The sequence below is a fragment of the Limulus polyphemus genome, unplaced genomic scaffold (genome assembly GCF_000517525.1).
Source record: "Limulus polyphemus unplaced genomic scaffold, Limulus_polyphemus-2.1.2 Scaffold705, whole genome shotgun sequence".
Taxonomy (NCBI): Eukaryota; Metazoa; Arthropoda; class Merostomata; order Xiphosura; family Limulidae; genus Limulus; species Limulus polyphemus.
In genome coordinates, this window is record NW_013666315.1 from 139,037 (window position 1) to 158,509 (window position 19,473).

The 19,473-nt window shown below is 32.7% G+C and overlaps 1 protein-coding gene across 1 annotated transcript in view; it reads right to left on the reverse strand.

Annotated features, from left to right (window-relative positions):
* Positions 1 to 122: 122 nt before the first annotated feature.
* Positions 123 to 19,473, reverse strand: part of LOC111085903 — a 25,284-nt gene continuing 5,933 nt past the window's right edge. The window contains exons 2-8 of the mRNA XM_022386706.1: positions 16,891 to 17,029; positions 12,891 to 12,973; positions 7,604 to 7,702; positions 4,841 to 4,957; positions 3,651 to 3,719; positions 2,273 to 2,918; positions 123 to 822 (exon numbers count right to left, since the gene is read on the reverse strand). Coding sequence (XP_022242414.1) covers positions 794 to 822; positions 2,273 to 2,918; positions 3,651 to 3,719; positions 4,841 to 4,957; positions 7,604 to 7,702; positions 12,891 to 12,973; positions 16,891 to 17,029 — 1,182 coding nt within the window. The 3' untranslated portion in view covers positions 123 to 793. The remainder of the gene's footprint in view (positions 823 to 2,272; positions 2,919 to 3,650; positions 3,720 to 4,840; positions 4,958 to 7,603; positions 7,703 to 12,890; positions 12,974 to 16,890; positions 17,030 to 19,473) is intronic.

Below are 19,473 nucleotides of genomic sequence, written 5' to 3' on the forward strand. Positions count from 1 at the left end.
TTTAAAGTTCATATGTCATGCTCTGTTGTAGCCTTCAGAGTGCATAATTCTTCTCGTGATTCATGGCAGGCGCATGTTTTACTGACGTCACGATAGTAGAAATTGCAACGTTAAGCGTCCCTTATGTGACGTCATTTTAGTGTCTACTGACTAACTGATAGACAACACACTACTGTATAGAGGTGCAAGTGATTAAAACAGGTGACCCTCTTCAAGCGGCCTTCGGCCCCCTTTCAAGGAAAAAAACTTAATATCGACATGGCAGAATGAATAGCTAATTAAAAATAATTATCTTACATTCTAACTTATAAAGTTTAGACTGTATTGTTTCGTGAGTTGGGTGCGTTTGATACTAACAATATTTTGGGTCATATTGTAATATTGAGATGTAGCATAGAAGATATTGTGCATCCGTTCGCTGATATTTTTTTGTATGTAAATAATTTATCTAAATTTGGCTAGATGTTTTGTGAATGTATGTGTATTTCATTGATTATTGTTGGTCATAGTAGTACATCTTTTTCATATACGCTATAACGTCAAAAATCAATGAAATGGTAAAAAAAATACTAAATGCTTCGGATAAGTGAAGTCTATCGATTTAAACAACAGTTGAAGCTATATTACTGTTTTTTTATTATTATTAAGAAGTGATTACTAATGAAAGTATAAATTTTATCACTTTTCTGAGCAACCTCTCAAACTAATGGCAATCATTACATCATAAGTGACGTAGAGCTTGCAAGAAGAAAAAGAAAACATCCTTTTGCGAACAGTACACAATTCAAATTCCTTAGTAAACCCTCGAGGCACGTGGAATTCCTGTAAAGAGACGTACCAATAATATTTTAACTTGGAGTTTAACATCTAAACAAACAGCGTTTAAATTTAAAAAGGTATCTCACTGATTTATAGCTTTAACACAATTACAAACTATGAATAATCATTTTAAGTGTAATTTCGCAGAAAAATAATAATAATTCCCCAAACTTGGAGACATTTAGTGAAAAAAGTAGAAATTGATCACGTTTCCTGCATAACACAGAAATAAAACAAAAAGAAATAAATTGCTTGAACTGATTATCTCACTAAAAAAAACTATTTGTGAATAAACAAGCATGTATGTGTGGAAGAGTCTTACTGTAGTCTCATTTACAAGTGCTAGCCGTCCCTAATTTTAAACTGATCGACTAGAGAAAAGGCAGCTAGTCAACAGCACCCACCGCTAACCCTTAGGCTACTCTTATCTGATGAACTGGTGGGATTTGAGTATCACACTCTAACACACCCACAGCTCCACAGTGTGAAGCGCCACTTTTTTCGCGGGGGACGCAAACGTGGATCCACAGATATATAGTCTGGTACTCCAGCCACTAGGCCACGCACATCCATTGACTTAGAAATCGAGGCTCTGTATTACTGATAGTACGTTACTTTCAAACTTAAGCCTAATTTCATTTACTACAGCTGACTAATAATTAAAATAACCAATTGATCAATCTGTACTAATTTTAATCCCCCAAGTGGGTCAGTGGTAAGTCCTCCAGACTTACAACTTTCTAATCTTGGGTTCGATTCCCCACGGTGGACAGAACGGGGTAGCTCATTGTGTAGCTTTCCACTGAAAACCAACAACACCAACATAAAAAACAGGTGTGTAATAAGACAAATACAACGGATGTACATACGATGTCAAGCTTGACAACATTGTATTATGAGAAATTCAAATTGTACGTCTAGCATGAAAACATCATTTCTTTGTTGTATTTAGCAACAAAAATTCAATAAGAGCTTCATAATTAGTGAAACTTAAGTGTAATCATGCATTAGAGTAAGCTGTACTGAAAAGCAAAAACAAACAAGAAAAACCTGTGTGAGACAACCAAATTCGATTTTAATATTTCTTCCTAAACTTGCCCAAAATTGTCTGAAATATAGTGTTCGTTGAAAAAAACCTTAATCTGTCGGCTTACTGTTTTCGTTCTTTTCGTACTGTACTGTTTAGCTGAAACTTCAATGTGAATAATTTTGTTCAGGTTACTTTCATCAACTTACAACTATTTCACAGCCTGATTTTTCAACCTCCGGCATATAATAATCTATCTTGTGTATATTTTAAATAAACATTTTGAGTTTGTGTTATGTTTCATTAAGAGTAAGTTACTATCTTTGTATAAAATGTGTGTACATATATATATATATATATATAAATGATCGTATAAATGAAAAAATGAATTTGTTTTTATTTAACAAAACAAATATGAATACTTACGGGGAAACATGCCAGTTTCTGGTTCTAGACTTCCACGGGGTAACATGTTAGTGTTAGGTTCTAGTCTCCTATGGGGTAACATGTTAGTGTTATGTTCCAGACTTCCACGGGGTAACATGTTAGTGTTAGGTTCCAGTCTCCCACGGGGTAACATGTTAGTGTTAGGTTCTAGTCTCTCACGGGGTAACATGTTAGTGTTATGTTCTAGTCTCCCACGGGGTAACATGTTAGTGCTAGGTTCTAGTCTCCCACGGGGTAACATGTTAGTGTGTGGTCTTGGTCTTTCTTGAGCTGATCTCGACGCATCATCATCATAATACCTTTCTATATAGCCTAGATCTCTTGTAGAAGATTCCCTAGAAGAATGTGGTAAGTTGTGAGCAGATGAAGAGAGCTGTGGAATATTGTCCTCTCTCGGCCATCTTGGAATTCTGGGGGGACTACATCTTTCATCCGGTTGAAACTGAGGCTGTCGAATATTGTCCTCTCTCGGCCATCTTGGAATTCTGGGGGGACTACATCTTTCATCTGGTTGAAACTGAGGCTGTCGAATATTGTCCTCTCTCGGCCATCTTGGAATTCTGGGGGGACTACATCTTTCATCCAGTTGAAACTGAGAGCGCAAGTCAGGTTCAGTAGTACTATCCTGCGAGAAGAAGAAGAAAAAGATAAAAATACATTTTAGAATCGTTTTAGGAATAAAAAAAATCACCGTATAAATACAGTATTTGATAACAGTATTCCATCCATCAGTATCTAGAGAGACAGAAGGACAGAAATATGTTTAAAATTTAAACTTTATTTTAATTAAGGTTAAATAAAGATATTTCTAAAAAAAATTTATATTTTATTATTTTCTCCCTTTCCTTTTGTTTTTCCCGTGGCGAAACTTTACAGAACAGCTGTACTTGATTAAAAATATTTATATAATTTTAATTCGTTTTCTTTACTTTTATTAAGACTAAGCATTCGTATGACCTCACCTCACCTGAGAACCAGAGTGTATCGTAATAATACGGGATTTGGATCTGTTTTGAATTGTTGCTTTTTTCATTACTAATCAATTTCAAAACTATAGTTCTACATCGAAAAGACGGGTTGAGATATCTCCTACCTATCGTTTTTGTTTAAATTATACTTTATTGGCTATCAAAATCATTTTGCAATTCAAACTACCAGTTTTGGATTTTATTCCGATAAATATACAATGAGAAAAATGATTTTATACTGGTTTTAGTTTGCACACAAGCCGTGAAATTGACGTATTCATCGGTTAATATGATATACTCTCTTTGCTTTGTTGGCTGTTCTTTTTATTTTTAGTTAAGAGTACTTGAACGATACAGAAATTCATACAATAACAGTATTATGTACTAACCAATAAATCCTCATTTTTGATTTTCCGATATTCCCTGGTGCTCCTGATCACGAAATAGAAAAGAGTCACCTGAAAACAAAATACTATAATCATATTTCAGTTCCTCCAGCATTTGACTCTCTTCACTGTTTATATGAAACATGCAAGTAACATCCAAATCAAAGAAAAATAAGCTTAGTTATTTATATATTAGTTACGCAAAGTTTAATGTGCTGATTTTGAAACTTGTGAATGATTTCGTTTTAAGCGTTTTCTTTTCAAAGCTTCTGAAAGGTGTCCGAAAAGAGTATTAATACATTTTATATGTAAACAATTTTGTTGAAATCATTTCTGGACAGCTCACATAGCGAAACGTAGAAAAAAAATCACCGACATATAATAGATTGAAATCATTTCTGGACAGCTCACTTAGCGAAACGTAGAGAAAAAATCACCGACATATAATAGATTGAAATCATTTCTGGACAGCTCACATAGCGAAACGTGAAGAAAAAAATACACTGACATATAATAGATTGAAATCATTTCTGGACAGCTCACATAGCGAAACGTAGATAAAAAAATCACTGACATATAATAGATTGAAATCATTTCTGGAGATTCCATTTAATTCCATCTCAGTGATTTTTTCTCTGGAATAAAGTTTAGCATTTTATTAATTGAAATAGTTTCTGAAGATCCCACTCAGGTAAACACCAGATTTTATTGCAGGGAAAAAATCACCGACATAAAATAATTATAACAACAAGAATTCTCACTACAAGAAAGAGCAGCACCACGTTTCAGTGTTTGACTCTTTGGTGTTCTCCAGATCATTAAGGCCTTCATAAAATAATCAATTATTAAAATTAAAACGTAGAGGCGCATACAATTTTACAGTCACCACCTAGATCACTGGTGTCTCGTTGTATTCATTAAATACAACACAGAATGGTTGTTGATCTCGTATTCACGCCACTTTTACTCATTATAACCATTTCCGTCATAATGTTTGAGTTGATATGAAACTGGTTGAAAAAACATACGGAAACAGTTACAACAAAAATATCATGAAGATACCAAGAAAACTGTGGATCTTGGTCATTGTTAGAATCTGAAACATGCCTATCATCAGAGTGCTTACTGGCTCTCTTTAGAATGAATAAAACTAGATCCATCATTTAGTTTACTAATTCGTAAAATACGCTTACATTGATGCACAAAAAAATTATTCCAAAACGGGAGAAGCCTAATATTAGAAAGAAGAGGGCGCTGTTGTTCGATATTGTTTCGACGGAACTGTCTTCTGTTTCTTTCTTCAAAGAACCCTATAAATAAGATAATAGTTATTTATCTAAATACAAAACAGAACTACCTATGATATTTATTAATTTAAAATAGAACGCGACAACCTTAGAGATAATAACAAAATGGCGTTTGCCCATTTTTATCTTTTACCTTTGAAACAAATGCAAAGTTAGATCAGTTAAGTGTGGTATTCAATATAATTACCCGCTGTATTTGATTTTGAAATCATCAATATGCAAACAATGACTAACTCTAAGTCATATGGTATTTTAATCTATTCTTTATATATATAAAACTCTGGTTCTTAGGAATGACATTTTAATTTTTCTTCCTAATGAATGTCTATCTGTTTGTTTGTTGTAGTTTTTTAAGAGAATGAAGTTTGGTCACTGTTCTGCTGATGTGATAACAGGCATTAAGAAATGTATCATTAATATTGTGAAAGAAGAACTTTGATAATTATTATCTCTGTTTCTGAAGAGGGGAAATTGTGCTTCTAGATGAACATGTACTTTATCGTGCATGTTTCTAAAGACAAATCCACTTCAAATCATTTGGTGACCACAAACGAGATTTTGTGTGGTTATTTTTGAATATCTGATCGTACGGATTTTGGGCGTACTTATAAAATCTTTACACGTATTAAGTGAGTTCAGTGGCAACTTATGGGGTCTAAGTGATTTGTACTCGCCAGGTTCTAACTGTTCTTACAAAATGGCAGCAATATAAAACAATAAGTCTGTAAATGAGATTATGCTTGTCCCCAGCAATATGTAGAAGCTTGTATTAATATAATTGGCATTAACGAGGCTTGAGCTGAGTCGTTTTTTTTTTTTCAATTTTGAAACATCTATGTTTATAGATAAATAAACAAAATACGTTAGAAATAGCAAATATGTTTATACGGTGGCGTTGGAATGAGGTCATCTCCGATACAGGAAGGGCAGCATGCACTTTGGAACACCCTCTCCCATAAACTTAGATAACGTTACGATTTTGGTCCAAAATAATGACTCACTATAAATAGATAAATATTCTGAAATTAATTTAGCAGCTGAATATAGAGTTGAAAAAAAAAGAGATTCAGGTAAAAAATAAAAAAGGATCATATAAGTTGTTTAATAATGGCTGGAGACGGCTTGAATGGGTAATGAAGAAAATATAATAATATTTATAAGTTGTTTATTAAACCGCTGAATTCTCACATTGATTTCGTTTTTGTTTTACTCCCCGTATTTCTATCATTTAAGTCCAAGTCGCCGCTCTGATTGTGGACATTTTCCAGAGGAGCATGTCTTCTAACCATCATAGTTTCTAATTGCCTTCAAAAGGCGCTTTTCTAAAAAACTGTATTTACTTTCACCTTTACCCCCCCCCCCGGGGGAGAATTAATGGTTTGTGTCCCGTTGTTGGTTATAAAGGAAATAGTGTTACAAGGAATAAGTTGTGAAAGATATATATAGAGAGTATTGTAAAGGATAAGTTGTGAAGAAGGAACTAAAGAGTGTTACAGAGTATCGGAGTGCGCGCTAGTACAGTCTATTGAGGATTGACGCGGACGCTCGTATTAAAGCAATACAAAAGTCATGTGGATTTTGTTCTCTATAGGTCATCAGAAGCTATGTATGAAGACCTACCTAGCATAGTCGCTCTGTCTCCAGTGTATATGCCTCTTTTCAGCTATCCACAGAGTCCCAACGTCGAAAACAGGCGAATATCCAAAAGCAGATTTCTTATTTTTGTTCATCATCATCATTTTTCTTCAACAGGCCTAGCCTCTACCTAGTTCTATCAATAACTACTGTTTTATCGTTATTTCATCGAGCAAAACAGTCTTCAGGATTATTGACTACCTATTTTATTATTATAATTATATGCAAAATTTATAAAGCTTGAGAATACACACTTTAACCTAGTAACCCACGTACACTATCTTATAAAAAACAGTAAACGAATAAGTATAGAAAAAATATCGCTAAATAAAAAAGCTATGTAGGACTGGCTAATGAACTTGAAAAAAAAAGGACCCAAACAAGATATGGATGGAAGTAGACATATCACTTGATCCGGCTAATGAACACATAGCAGACTAAGCTGTCTCGATCTTACATGGAGAATAAAACCCTGTCAGTTGAAGTTATATCCAGTGAGCCTATTGCAAGGTGAACTACCGTAATACGAACTAATGCGTACTGAGTTTCTAACTCATTGCACTAATATCTGATGAACCTTATGCTAAGAGAACTAACGGTAAGTAGGTCTACTGCTGAGGAAATTGATGTTCAGTGAGCCCTCTATCGGAGGAACTGATGTCTAGTGAACCCACTATCAAAGTTAATTGATGTTTACTGAGTCCACTGCCAAGAGAATTTATGTTTGTTGAGACTACTGCCAGAGGAACTGGTGTTTTCAAATTTTCAGTGAACTGTAATCTTCTGTCTATTTATGTAACTGTGTTCTTCATATATCAGTGTAATGATCTAAGAAAGAACCTGAAGTTTCGTATAGTTTCAAAAATGTAAAGATCATGCAACACTAGCCAAAACATTTACAACAATTCCACTTACCTGAACATTAGAATTTTAGGAATCCTAAGTTTTAGACTTAAATCCTATGCTTTTTATTAAATCTAGATAATATTTTTAAGAAATATGGTGTAAACTTACCACGAGTAAGTTCAGGTAGAAGATAGATGTAGAAATATCGTACAGAATAACAATAAAAGTCGTCATGATCCACGGAATTACAAAGATAATCTTTTTCTTCTGAAACCACAATAAAACAACAATGTTTACAGTTTTAACTATCAAAGAAATTATCATGCATACAAAGTGTAAAATATTCATATGTACATGCTGGTAGAAAACAAAATGGGCATACCACAAAGAAATAATAATTGGTCTTCTTTTGTAACAGTACGTAACAATTGGCCTCTTTCTGTAGCAAGACAATTCCTTTTATTGTTTGAGTGACCGAACCCAAAACTTGCAGAAGTAATTTATTTGTATTTTTCTGCAATAGTTTCAAACAATACTGAGTGTACAGTTTAGGATTATTAATTAATCTGATATCATATGACTTTTTTTTTTTAAGTTTAAGGACCAAAGGCATTACAATGCAACTTTGAAATACTTTTTTGAAAAGTGTTTCGAAATTAAAGAACAGTAATCATATTTAACAAATTCCTTTTTTAAACAACACCCAGATTTAACATTGTTTCAGTAGTTTATTCGTTGTAAATAATAATATCGTACTAAAAGAAATATATAATATGTATTTCTGGGCATAACTAGTGTTATTGTTCTTTAAGTTCTTGCCCTTAGTGTCAGACACATGATGTTATTACACATTTTATTTTAAAGCATGCGATGTCATATAATTATTGGTTGATAAAAAGTTTGAATTGAAATTAATTCTTCTGATTCGAAACGTAAAAGGTTATCAAGATGTGCACGTTTTCAAAATAGAGTTCGCCTTACTTCTACTTCACTAATATACTGGTTCTAAAAATACAAATTCTTTAGCTTGTTTGTGAACAAAATATCAAATGGCTTTCATATTCACTGATGGATAATAGTAAAAATGTTAGAATTTATGTATTCTAAGTGACAAGTGGACGGGGTGAAAAAGCATGTAATAAGTTACTCTAAACATAGTGGAGACGCCCTTTGGTGTATCATTTAACTCCGACAATCTGGAGTTTTTATAACCTGACGTTATCGTGCAGAGTTTTATCCAAAAATAAACCCTGACTTTTCATGATGGATTCTATTATTTCATTAAGTTTAATGTATTTTTATTATCACAAAATGATTAGATATTTCAGTTCTGCTTATGTCAGAACCAGAAAGTTTCTACTATACAATTTCTCATCTGTATATCATAATACATTATAGAACTACTTCGACTTCAAACTCTTTCAAGACGTGCAGTTATTATACGTTTACACAATTCATTGCTTTCCTACAAAAAAAAACTCCCACTCTGAAAGACGCCGGAGGTGCGCTTGTTATTGGTATTTTCATATATTTTTAATAAATATTTTTCATTGAAAACAAAGGTTGTTATCACCTATACAAATTGCATTTTGTGGCCTTTGCAATTTATAAATTTCATCCTGTTAGTAAGGAAAAATATTGGTTAACATGCGAGTCGAAGCATCGGTAAACTTCATAGTTTGATTCTTTCATGCTCGGTGATGTATTTTAACAAACCTGTTCAAAGTTACGGTATATTTCTTAAATGTGACGACAGGAGTTTATTGTGAGTCCTCCGAATATTTTAAATGCCAGAGTATAGTCAGTTTTGGAAGTCCTATCTGATCAGAGTGAAATCTTGATGAAAAAAACGAATATCTCAATTGATGAGAGGTCCTGGAAGCTAGAACTTTGTAAATTATACTTGAAGAATTCAAAAACAAAACTTCAAAATTAGCAAACAATCCAGTAGAGGTCTTTTTATGAAAATGTCAAACTAGTTTGTAAATAAATACATATATTCAGAAAAAAGAATGTTCAAAGTGATGTCTCATTTGTACTAACATTTATTGGGGTACTATTTATTTCATTAACGGTAAAATGGAATACTCCGAATTTCACCGTAATGGCATTTTGTTCTCTTTCATGACTGTAGCCTTCATTTAGCAGATACGGCGTTGCTCCCGATTGACTAGGGGCGTGATTTCGAAATCCGTTGCTGTCCTAAACACTCTATTGAGCAAATTTTTCACCTCTCATGAAGAACATTTAAGACTTCTGTCTTCGAAATATTGTGTCCGTTGTCTGTTCATCATTTAACCATTTCCCTATATGAATTTGTATTCCTTTTTCACAAGTCTATACGTATGGCACTGCGCTGTCGAATGGTTAAAAGTGAGCTAGAAATATGCAAATACTAAACTTGTCGCCCCGGCATCACGACTCACTACTGCATTATATCATTTATATAAACTGTATTTGTATTCCTTTTTCACAAGTCTATACGTACGGCACTGCGCTGTCGAATGGTTAAAAGTGAGCTAAAAATATGCAAATACTAAACTTGTTGCTCCGGCATCACGACTCACTACTGCATTATATCATTTATATAAACTGTATTTGTATTCCTTTTTCACAAATCTATACGTACGGCACTGCGCTGTCGAATGGTTAAAAGTGAGCTAGAAATATGCAAATACTAAACTTGTCGCCCCGGCATCACGACTCACTACTGCATTATATCATTCATATAAACTGTAAACCTTTAACCCGAGTTATGGCTCTTAAACAAAGATATTTAATAGATGCTAAACACTTGAACACGATCCTAATGCAAATTTTGTCTTATTAGTTATTTTCAAATGTAGTGAAATGATTATTATTATCATATATTTTACTTGTGGCTCATTACCATTTTGAATTTATCATCAACTGTGAACCTAAGTAATAGTTGCTCTTTTTTGTTTTGTTTTCTGTTACTTAAAGATATACATACGCGAAAACAATTTCTAATCTCGTCGGTCAAATCTAGTTACATCACATTAGGTGGAAACTGTGAGACAAAGTAAAACACCCAAACAATAGGAAACCAACAACCATAGTTTGATCTCAGTGAAGATCCACTAACGTTAGTGTCGATAGGATAACAAGAAGTTCAAAGATCAACGTCTAGACAGATAAAACATGATCTGTTTGGCCAGAAAATAATGATTTTATTAAAATTATTACAATACTTGGCGTAGTATGAAATCATAAACGTATTATCTACCAAAAAATTGTCACCCGGTGGGAAAGCGCTAAGTTTACGGAGTAACAATGCTAAAATTCGGGTTTCGATAATCGTTGAGGACACAGCACAGATAGCCCATTGTGTAGTTTTGTGTTTAACTACAAACAAACATATTAACTAACTAACAAAATTATTTTTCCGATTTATTCAATGAATGTCTTCGAAGTAAACATGAACTGTAAACACATACAATATGTCTCCTAACATATGGGAAAGATTTGCTATCTTGAGGAGCATTTCTCCCATATTAACTGTAAACACATACAATATGTCTCCTAACGTAAGGGAAAGATTTGCTATGTTGAGGAGCATTTCTCCCACTGAAGAAGACTTCATCGTTTACATTGTTCTGCTTGTCCTGTTGTAAGCTGCTTGCATGTGCTCTGTTATTCATAAGATATATTACACTGATAGACGAAATACCAAAACTTCGCACACTCGCCTGAGAAGGAGGTCAGTATTGCTGGTTTCTTTCAAATGAAATAAAATGATATACAAAGTTGTTTTGCCATAAGTTTCTTAATACAGAGTTCACTTTACCGACATATTTACAAGATTTGGCTTAAACTACAGTCAGATCTGTATACTTTAAATTAAGCATTGGACAATTTTGTAACACACTGAACTATAGGGAAAAGACTAGAGTAAATCGTACCAGAAACGTGGACGACTTTTAAGAGTCAAGTAAATTTCAATTAACATTGGCTCAAACTCTGTTCATTTAATTGTTTTTCAATTTCTTTCGACTGTTCTGATACTCACAAAACTCGTTTCGAGTGTTCTATATCAATATTGACGAAATTTTTGTATAAACATTATTCGGTTTTGCTAATCTCATATGATATTTCAGAATTACATGTATGATCTCGATGCTTCAATACAGACGTAGCAGCATTAACTACCACTTACGAGAAAATTATTGATTCACAGGATTGGTCCTAGCTCCATCTTTTAACAAGTAGAACAGATCTGCCTGTTTCAAGGTTTTAACAAGTAGAGCAGATCTGCCTGTTTCAAGGTTTTAACAAGTAGAACAGATCTGCCCGTTTCAAAATTTTAACAGGTAGAACATTTCTGCCAGCTTCCATGTTTTAACAAGTAGAACTGTTCTGCCTAATTCCATGTTTTAACGAGTAGAACTGTTCTATATGCTTCCATGTTTTAGTAGCTAAAATAGTCGTGTCTGTTTCATTGTTTCAGTAAGTAAAACAGTCATAAGTCTCGTTGTTTTGAGAATTTTAAAACTTATAAGTTAAAGCAAAGAAGAATGTGTAATTATATGTCAGCCACACTACAAATGTTTCTTAGTGAGTTAATATTTTTATTATAAATCCAACTTTTAACTTTACTATAGTATAATGGTTTGAATTTACTGATATTAAAAAGCTAAGTTACTATTAGATAACCTTCCGTTTTGTTTGTTGCTAAGCGCAAAGCTACACAATGGACTATCTGAGGTCTGCCAAACTTGTGTATTGAAACCCGATTTTTAGTGTTATAAGCCCTCAGATTGCCGCTAAGCCACCGAGAGGTAATATAACCTTTTATAGCGCACCTGTCGAAGTGTGCTCCTCTAACCTGAAATTAAATGTTTTTACGACTTCTAGTCGACATTTTGTTCGAATCTGTTTACAGTACGTATTGCCAGGTCAAAATTATTTATATATTTCATTATAGTCACGCATGTGCATGCAGTATATTTCTCTTATTTTTAAAACATTATTAGAGTTAATGTTCAAATGATAAATGTAAGGAAATTGTTTTTCAATCCAAAAGCAATAACTATATAGCAAATGCTTGTTTTCTCAAAGTCCTTTCACTGAGGTACTTATATACTACAGTTCTGTTTAAAATTATATTATGTTAGCTTGTTCATTAACACCAAAAAATAATCCTTATGAAATCCGAAGATGTTTACTTCAATAAAAAATAATAATCTTATTAACTTTCATTTTAGAAGATCATGAAAACTTGTACTATGGATGAAGGGAAATACTTTTTCTCTCGTTGGCATGTTTATCATTAAAACCTTGTGTGTCCATTAACTAATAAAACCATAAGTAATGCAGCATGATATAGCAAGTCTTTTTTTTTTCCTGAGGTTCATTATTATAGTTTTTATATTAAATAAAAAAGAAACTTTTGTGGCCAAGTATATTCAAACAGATTATCTGCATAAAGGCTTACCAAATATCCATACAGAAGTGAAAATCCACAAACAGTCCAAAATATGCTTAGGATCATTTCGAAAAGGATGAAGCCAAAGTGAACTACAATAAACAAAATATGCAACCTTTAGACCTTATTCTGAAATACACGTTATAGATATTATTGGAGTAGTGTATGTCATATTTTAATCAAATACTGTATTGAAAAGGTTTATACTCAGATTAACACAATTCAATTCACTTAAGAAAGCTCTTATCAGTAATGTTTAATAATGAGTGTAGCAGGTAAAATCAATATAAGGTGGTCAACATCGTTTATAATCCTTATTTCCAGAACTGACCCGCTGTTCGTTAGCTAAAAAAAACAACAACACAAACAATGAAAACCAACATAAAATAAAGTTTTTTTCATAGCTGAAAAATGTTAATGTTGCAATAATACAATTATTCCACACAATCAATATATTAAGTATTTTGTAATGATAAAGTTTTGATGGTGACCAAAAGTAAATAATAACATAATCGTTTGTAATGTCATAACTTTAAAATAATCATTACTAAATCAAGTAAATGTGCAATTTGACTAATCTTTTTATAGGCAAATTGCATACCCAGCTCTGCCCTTCATGAAAGCCTAACAGATCCGATGAAAGTCTACAGATAAAAGTGAACTCTTGGCTCATAACGCACTATATGTCTTAAACTAAAAGTTTTGCGGGTTATTTTACTCCTCCGTTTTTCTTCTCTTAAAAACGCGGAAAACACACACAAATTTGTTAATTATGAGAAGAATCTCTTCGAGGATTTTCAGTAGCTTTCATTCTCCAATAAAATTATTGTAAGGCAGGAGAAGTGAATCAGAAGTGAGGAGGTGTGGACGTCGAGAAACTTGGCAGAAATGGCACAGCAGTTGCGTCACTTCTTGTTTAAAGCAGCCCATTTTACAGTAGAGATGTGGTCAAGATTTCTACTGTCTGAATTGGGTACATTTAATGCATTAAATTTAATAATAATCTTTAATTTTGTTTCTACGGAAAACTATATTCTACATCAAGAAGTAAGTAACATCCTAAAAATGTTAATTATAAATACTTCTCTAATTAATGCTTAAGTGCTTATTTTAACCCTAGTATAAATCGGGAGTAAAATGATGTGAATCAGAAAAGAGCTGGAAATTTAAACAGCAGCACTATCTTTATTCTCCGCATTATAGCTGGATGTTTTATTATTGTATATTTTGGTTATTATGGAAAATAAGCCAAAATGATGAATATTTCATTTACAATCTTTATCTTGTAGAATGTTGTGATGTGAATTTTGTTTGAACTCTACTACTTACAGTAGCTAATGCAGTAGCGATATATGGGCTATTTTATAAAATGTTTTTATTTTTGAATGTATAAGTAAGTTTAATATGAACTTGGTTTGTATTTGGACTATTAAATTAGCATGCCAAGTTTTGTCTGGATCAGTCAACTCGTTTAAGAGATTCGTTCACAGATAGAAAGATTTACTTGATACCAAAGCGGTATGGCTTAATATGTATATCGCAAATATAAAATTCAGATCTCACTCATGTAAAGATGCCTTAATTGGTTGATAAAAAAATATAGGTTTACAAATGTAATCTCAAAGTATGTAGCAGTTAAAGTTTGAAATATGTTGATCATTCTGGCCATGTTAGCGTAAATTAATTGCATATTTTACTTTATTTGAATTTCACAAATATATATATATCATTTGTTTTTGTTTTTATATTATTACACGTTATCTTTCCGTGTTCATTCCTCTTGTTATTCAATAAGGAAACATTCTACGTATCACAATAAAACTGCTGGTAATTTTATTGCCATATTTTTTACTGACTCAGTAAGTGTTTTCACTAAAACTTTGCATGTAGACAAAGTATAGTTTTTATACTTTTTATTGGAAACCTGACCTGGGACAATGAATAAGAATGTGATTCAAATTAGGATAAGTCTCACTGTGAAGTAATGCCACATACATTACTAAGGTAAGCATTATGCTTTGTTCGTTTAGGCGTTCTACACCATTCGTACTGAATTAATGATGTTATGAAATTGTATGTATCTAATATACATACATTATAAGTTCTAAACAAGTAGGTTAAAACAAATACCATCGCACCTACAGAACAAATAAAACTACACTCTGAGTAGCTAGAGTTTATTGTTAGCGCGAAGCTACAAAAACGGGTGGGCTATATAGCTTCTATCCACTGCGGGGATTCGAACCTCAAATGTTAGTATTGTAAAAATGAAACAGTACTCAAATTGTTACCTAAATCTATTACATGTTGTGTGCAGTTGCTTGTTGGAAGGTAATTGGTTTTAATCAAACAAGACGAGGAGGGAAGGGAAATAAGTAAGATACTAAACGCCAACAATAAGGGGAGGGACGATAAATAAAACTATATGTCGCGGGTGGCATTATATATTCTTCACGTAGCTGTTTGATGAAGTAAAGAAACCTAAGATATTTAGGCTTTTAAGACAATAAGAATAAAACACAAAATTTGTATAATGCTTCATAATTTTATTTTACCGGTTTTGTAATTTCCCTGGTTATTCTTAAGAACAAATTATTTAGGCCAGTAAAATAATAAATAATGTGAAATAAAGAATTACCTTTTACTTTAAAAAATCCAAGTTTTAAGTTACATTGTTTAGTTTGATTTTAATCTGACGTATGAGGTTTGTGTCTTTGTTAAATTTCGCGCAAAGCTACTCGAGGGCTATCAGCATTAACTGTCCCTAATTTTAAAATAATAGACTAAAGAAAAGGTAGCTAGCTAGTCAAACGACCTACCGGCAGTTGTGCAAATCCAGTCAGGTAATTGGATTTGACCGTTACTATTTTATCGCACCCACGGCCCCTAACTGCGGAGTACAATTTTCGTTTATTTATTTTGATGTAACAAGGCGCGAAATACAGTCCAGATCCACAGTCCAGAATACTAGCCACAGGGTCCCCCCGATAAGTCAGCGGTAAGTTTACGAACTGACAATGTTACAATGCGGGGTTCGATTCCCCGCGGTAGACAAAGTGCAGATAGCCCAGCGTGTAGATTTTTCGCTAAAGAAACGACAACAGGAACTAACCACTAGGCCGCGCTTTGCCCATGAGGCTTGCGGAAAGAGATTAAGTCTGATCAGTGGTGTATTATAATAACTTTTTATATGTTACATTTTACCATTCTAACAATACAGTTGTATTATTTTTGTGCTTCTTATGTACAGCGGTATTTGTTTTTAACCTAGTTGCTAGGAATTAAAAAAAATATAACGACATCCAAAATAGAGGATGCTGTTGTTGTGTATCGCTCTCTTTCTTTTAAATGTGAAAATTATGTGTGTTTAACTTACATGAGCTAATTTTATTTCAGTATGGCTTTCTACAGCCTATTCAGTCGTACATGTAAACGATTAAATCAATGCTTCGATTCTATTTCCATGCGAAATCCAGATCGCCAAAAAAGGCCTATAGAAATTTCACTTCAGAAATTTTAAGTGTGGTTTCAGATCGCTAAAAAAGGCATATAAGGATTTTACTACAGAAATTTTAAGTGTGGTTTCAGATCGCCAAAAAAAAGCCTATAAAGATTTTACTACAGAAATTTTAAGTGTGGTTTCTTCCAATGAAGTTGGAAATTGTTCAGAATAAATGAAAATTGAAACCTACGGGACTCGAACTCACAACTCTTCTTACTGGGAAATAAAAGTTGGCTGTTGTGTTATCGTGGGCTTCTTCTAGTATTCTCACACTTAAATACTCAGTCTAATACAAGTTTAAAAATTTTTATTCTTTTTGAACAAATGTTTAATGTCCACGAAACTTTGTGATTAGTTTTTGCTTTCAGTTCTTGTTTTCAACTCACAAAAATCGGTAAAGTCATACTGAATCATACTATTACATATAGTGTTTTAAGTTTGATAATGATAGTTCTTACAGTATCTGTGTACTTTGTACCATGCACAGGGACGAAAACTGGTTCTTACCATCTTCCTGTGATAAGAGTTTCTTGAAAGATTCGGCTATGATTTCCACGGTATTGTTTTTACCGTTGATAAACGATTGAGGATTCTCCAACAACAACACAGCCCAAAGACTCCATATTAAGCCCCATATACTCTCCACCTAGAAAGATTTGTTAAATGAATCATGTATTTTTTGGGCAAAAAGATGAAAGAGGATATATACATTTTTGATTTTGTTCAGATTTATTACAATCTACAAAACCGACTTGATTTAGTTCAAACATTTTTTTAAGAAAACAAAAAGTTTAAACTATGTATTTGTACGTCTATTACATGAGTATTCTGTAAAAATATTATACAAAATAATGGAATTCTGCAACTTTCTTAATCCCAACTATGCAAAAATCAGAAGCTTGTGACTTTCTTAATAATCAGAATAATATTATGTTAAAACTGATAAGTTTGTGGCTTTAATTATGAAAATGTGAATATGTAAAAACCACTTGGTTGATAATTCGCGAATTTAAAATAACAGGCTTTATATGTCAATGAAAAAGATTACCGATGAAACCCGTTCGTAAAGTTATAGAATACGCAAAACATTTACAAATGAACATGATGTATGTATAGAATACTACATATTATAAGATTTTTTGTAAATAATCGCAAAGTGGAGATGCAATTCTTAAACCAAGTGTATCACTGACTTGTATCGTAAAGTGTATGAGTGAGCTTTATTGGTGATAGATGTCGCAGTCAGTTCACGCTTACTTTAGTTCTTAAAACTGATTATTGGTAACATATTTGTTTTCGGAAGAAAAACATCGTTTTCAGTAGTTAAACAAAAGTATAACTCATGCTGTAATCTAACTTCGTCTGTAGCGTACTGCTCACAGCCGTAAGTTAAACATGGGTTTATACTAATGAAATGACTTAACCAGCTTTTTAAATACATCTTTATAACCTCTTTATGCACCAATTTGCTTGTGGGTCCATAATTTTGTCAGTTATGGAACCCCCAGTAACACACATAAAATTAAAACAAAAATATTCATCAATATTGTAATTAATCAATTAATTTTACATAAAAAGGAACAGTTTCACTCATTTTATTGGTCATTTCTTTACAATGAGTGTTATAACATATTAGAACATAAAATTACTCAATATGTGTATCCCACCAGTGGTGTGCGACATAAAAACAAATCGGTAATGTGAAGGTTAAGAAATAGTTCTTAATAATCACGATTTACTAAAATAACAGCAAACAGAGTCAAGCCAAACAAAGAGGCACGCTCAAAATATACTGTATAAAAATCTTTAGTTACCAAAACTGTTTCTTTGTTAATTAATATGTAGTAATTAAAATTTGCACCTGTAAGCTAAAAGACAGCAAATGTGAGAGATTAATAAATATTTACTCTAAGAAGAATAAAATGATCAAGAACAGCAAGAAGTGCAAAACAACCACAGTTGTCAAACAACACAAAACAATCTTTATTGACTATTTGATAATGTACATCAAAATTTGCCCCAGTTCACAATTCCTGGAACTTATTTGCAGCTGACTAGTTTGGATGTCATCTTGAAATTCTGGTTGTCGAAAAAGTAATGAAAAATGATTTTATGAAATGCCATATTTTTGATCAGACCAGAATCCTAAGGTGGTATCCCACAATCTTAGGTTACCTACATGAGTGATCGATTTTGCTACAGGTATACTTAGGAAAGATTAACTGTCTGTGCAAATCTTTGCACCATTGCCCCTTCACTTGGGTATCCACATTTTAGGGAAGAGACAATACAGACGCTTAGCCAAGCGAGTACAAGCTTCTGAAAAAATTAAACGTAATCTGATTACATAATTAAAGTCGTGTTTGATTTCATAAATATATTCGAGGTTATGTCCAAGAGTTAGTACAGAAATAATGTCATAATACTGCCAGTAAGTCTAGTTAACGCCAAATTATCAGGCAGGCAATAGTTCATCAGAATTTTACAATACTATACAGTATTTCCTTTTATAACAGTATCTATGTGATGACTGAATCGCAAGTTCTGGAACCGTCTGTAAATATCATAGCAAAAAGAAAGAGTTTCTTTTTTTTCTTTCTTCTGCTTCATTCTAATTACATAACTCAAAAACCAAAACAATGGTGTCAACTAATTGCACTGAGATGGCATAATTTCAAACGGTGTATCTACTTTTATAAGTATTATTAACTAGTACTAATTAAAAACTAATAATTACTAATTAAAAACTAATAATAATACTAGTATAAACGATGTTATCGTTACCCCTAGAAGATTGCTTTCTTACACAATTTTGATGTTCCTAATTAAAGTGTATATATACAGTATGAAACAGGCATAACTAGCCAATAATAGATAAACAATAAATATTACTTGAAAAGTTTTTTGGTGTACAAAACTTGAAGATAGCTTTTATATGCGGAAACATCTGTTAGCTGAGTTCTTGCAAAGATCTCAAAATATAACGTTGATAAACGGAAACATCGGCACATGTAGATAGGTAGATCTTGAAAGATCTTATAGATCATTTTCCAGACGGTTCTGCTATGATTAGTGTCTGGCGAAAAGCTT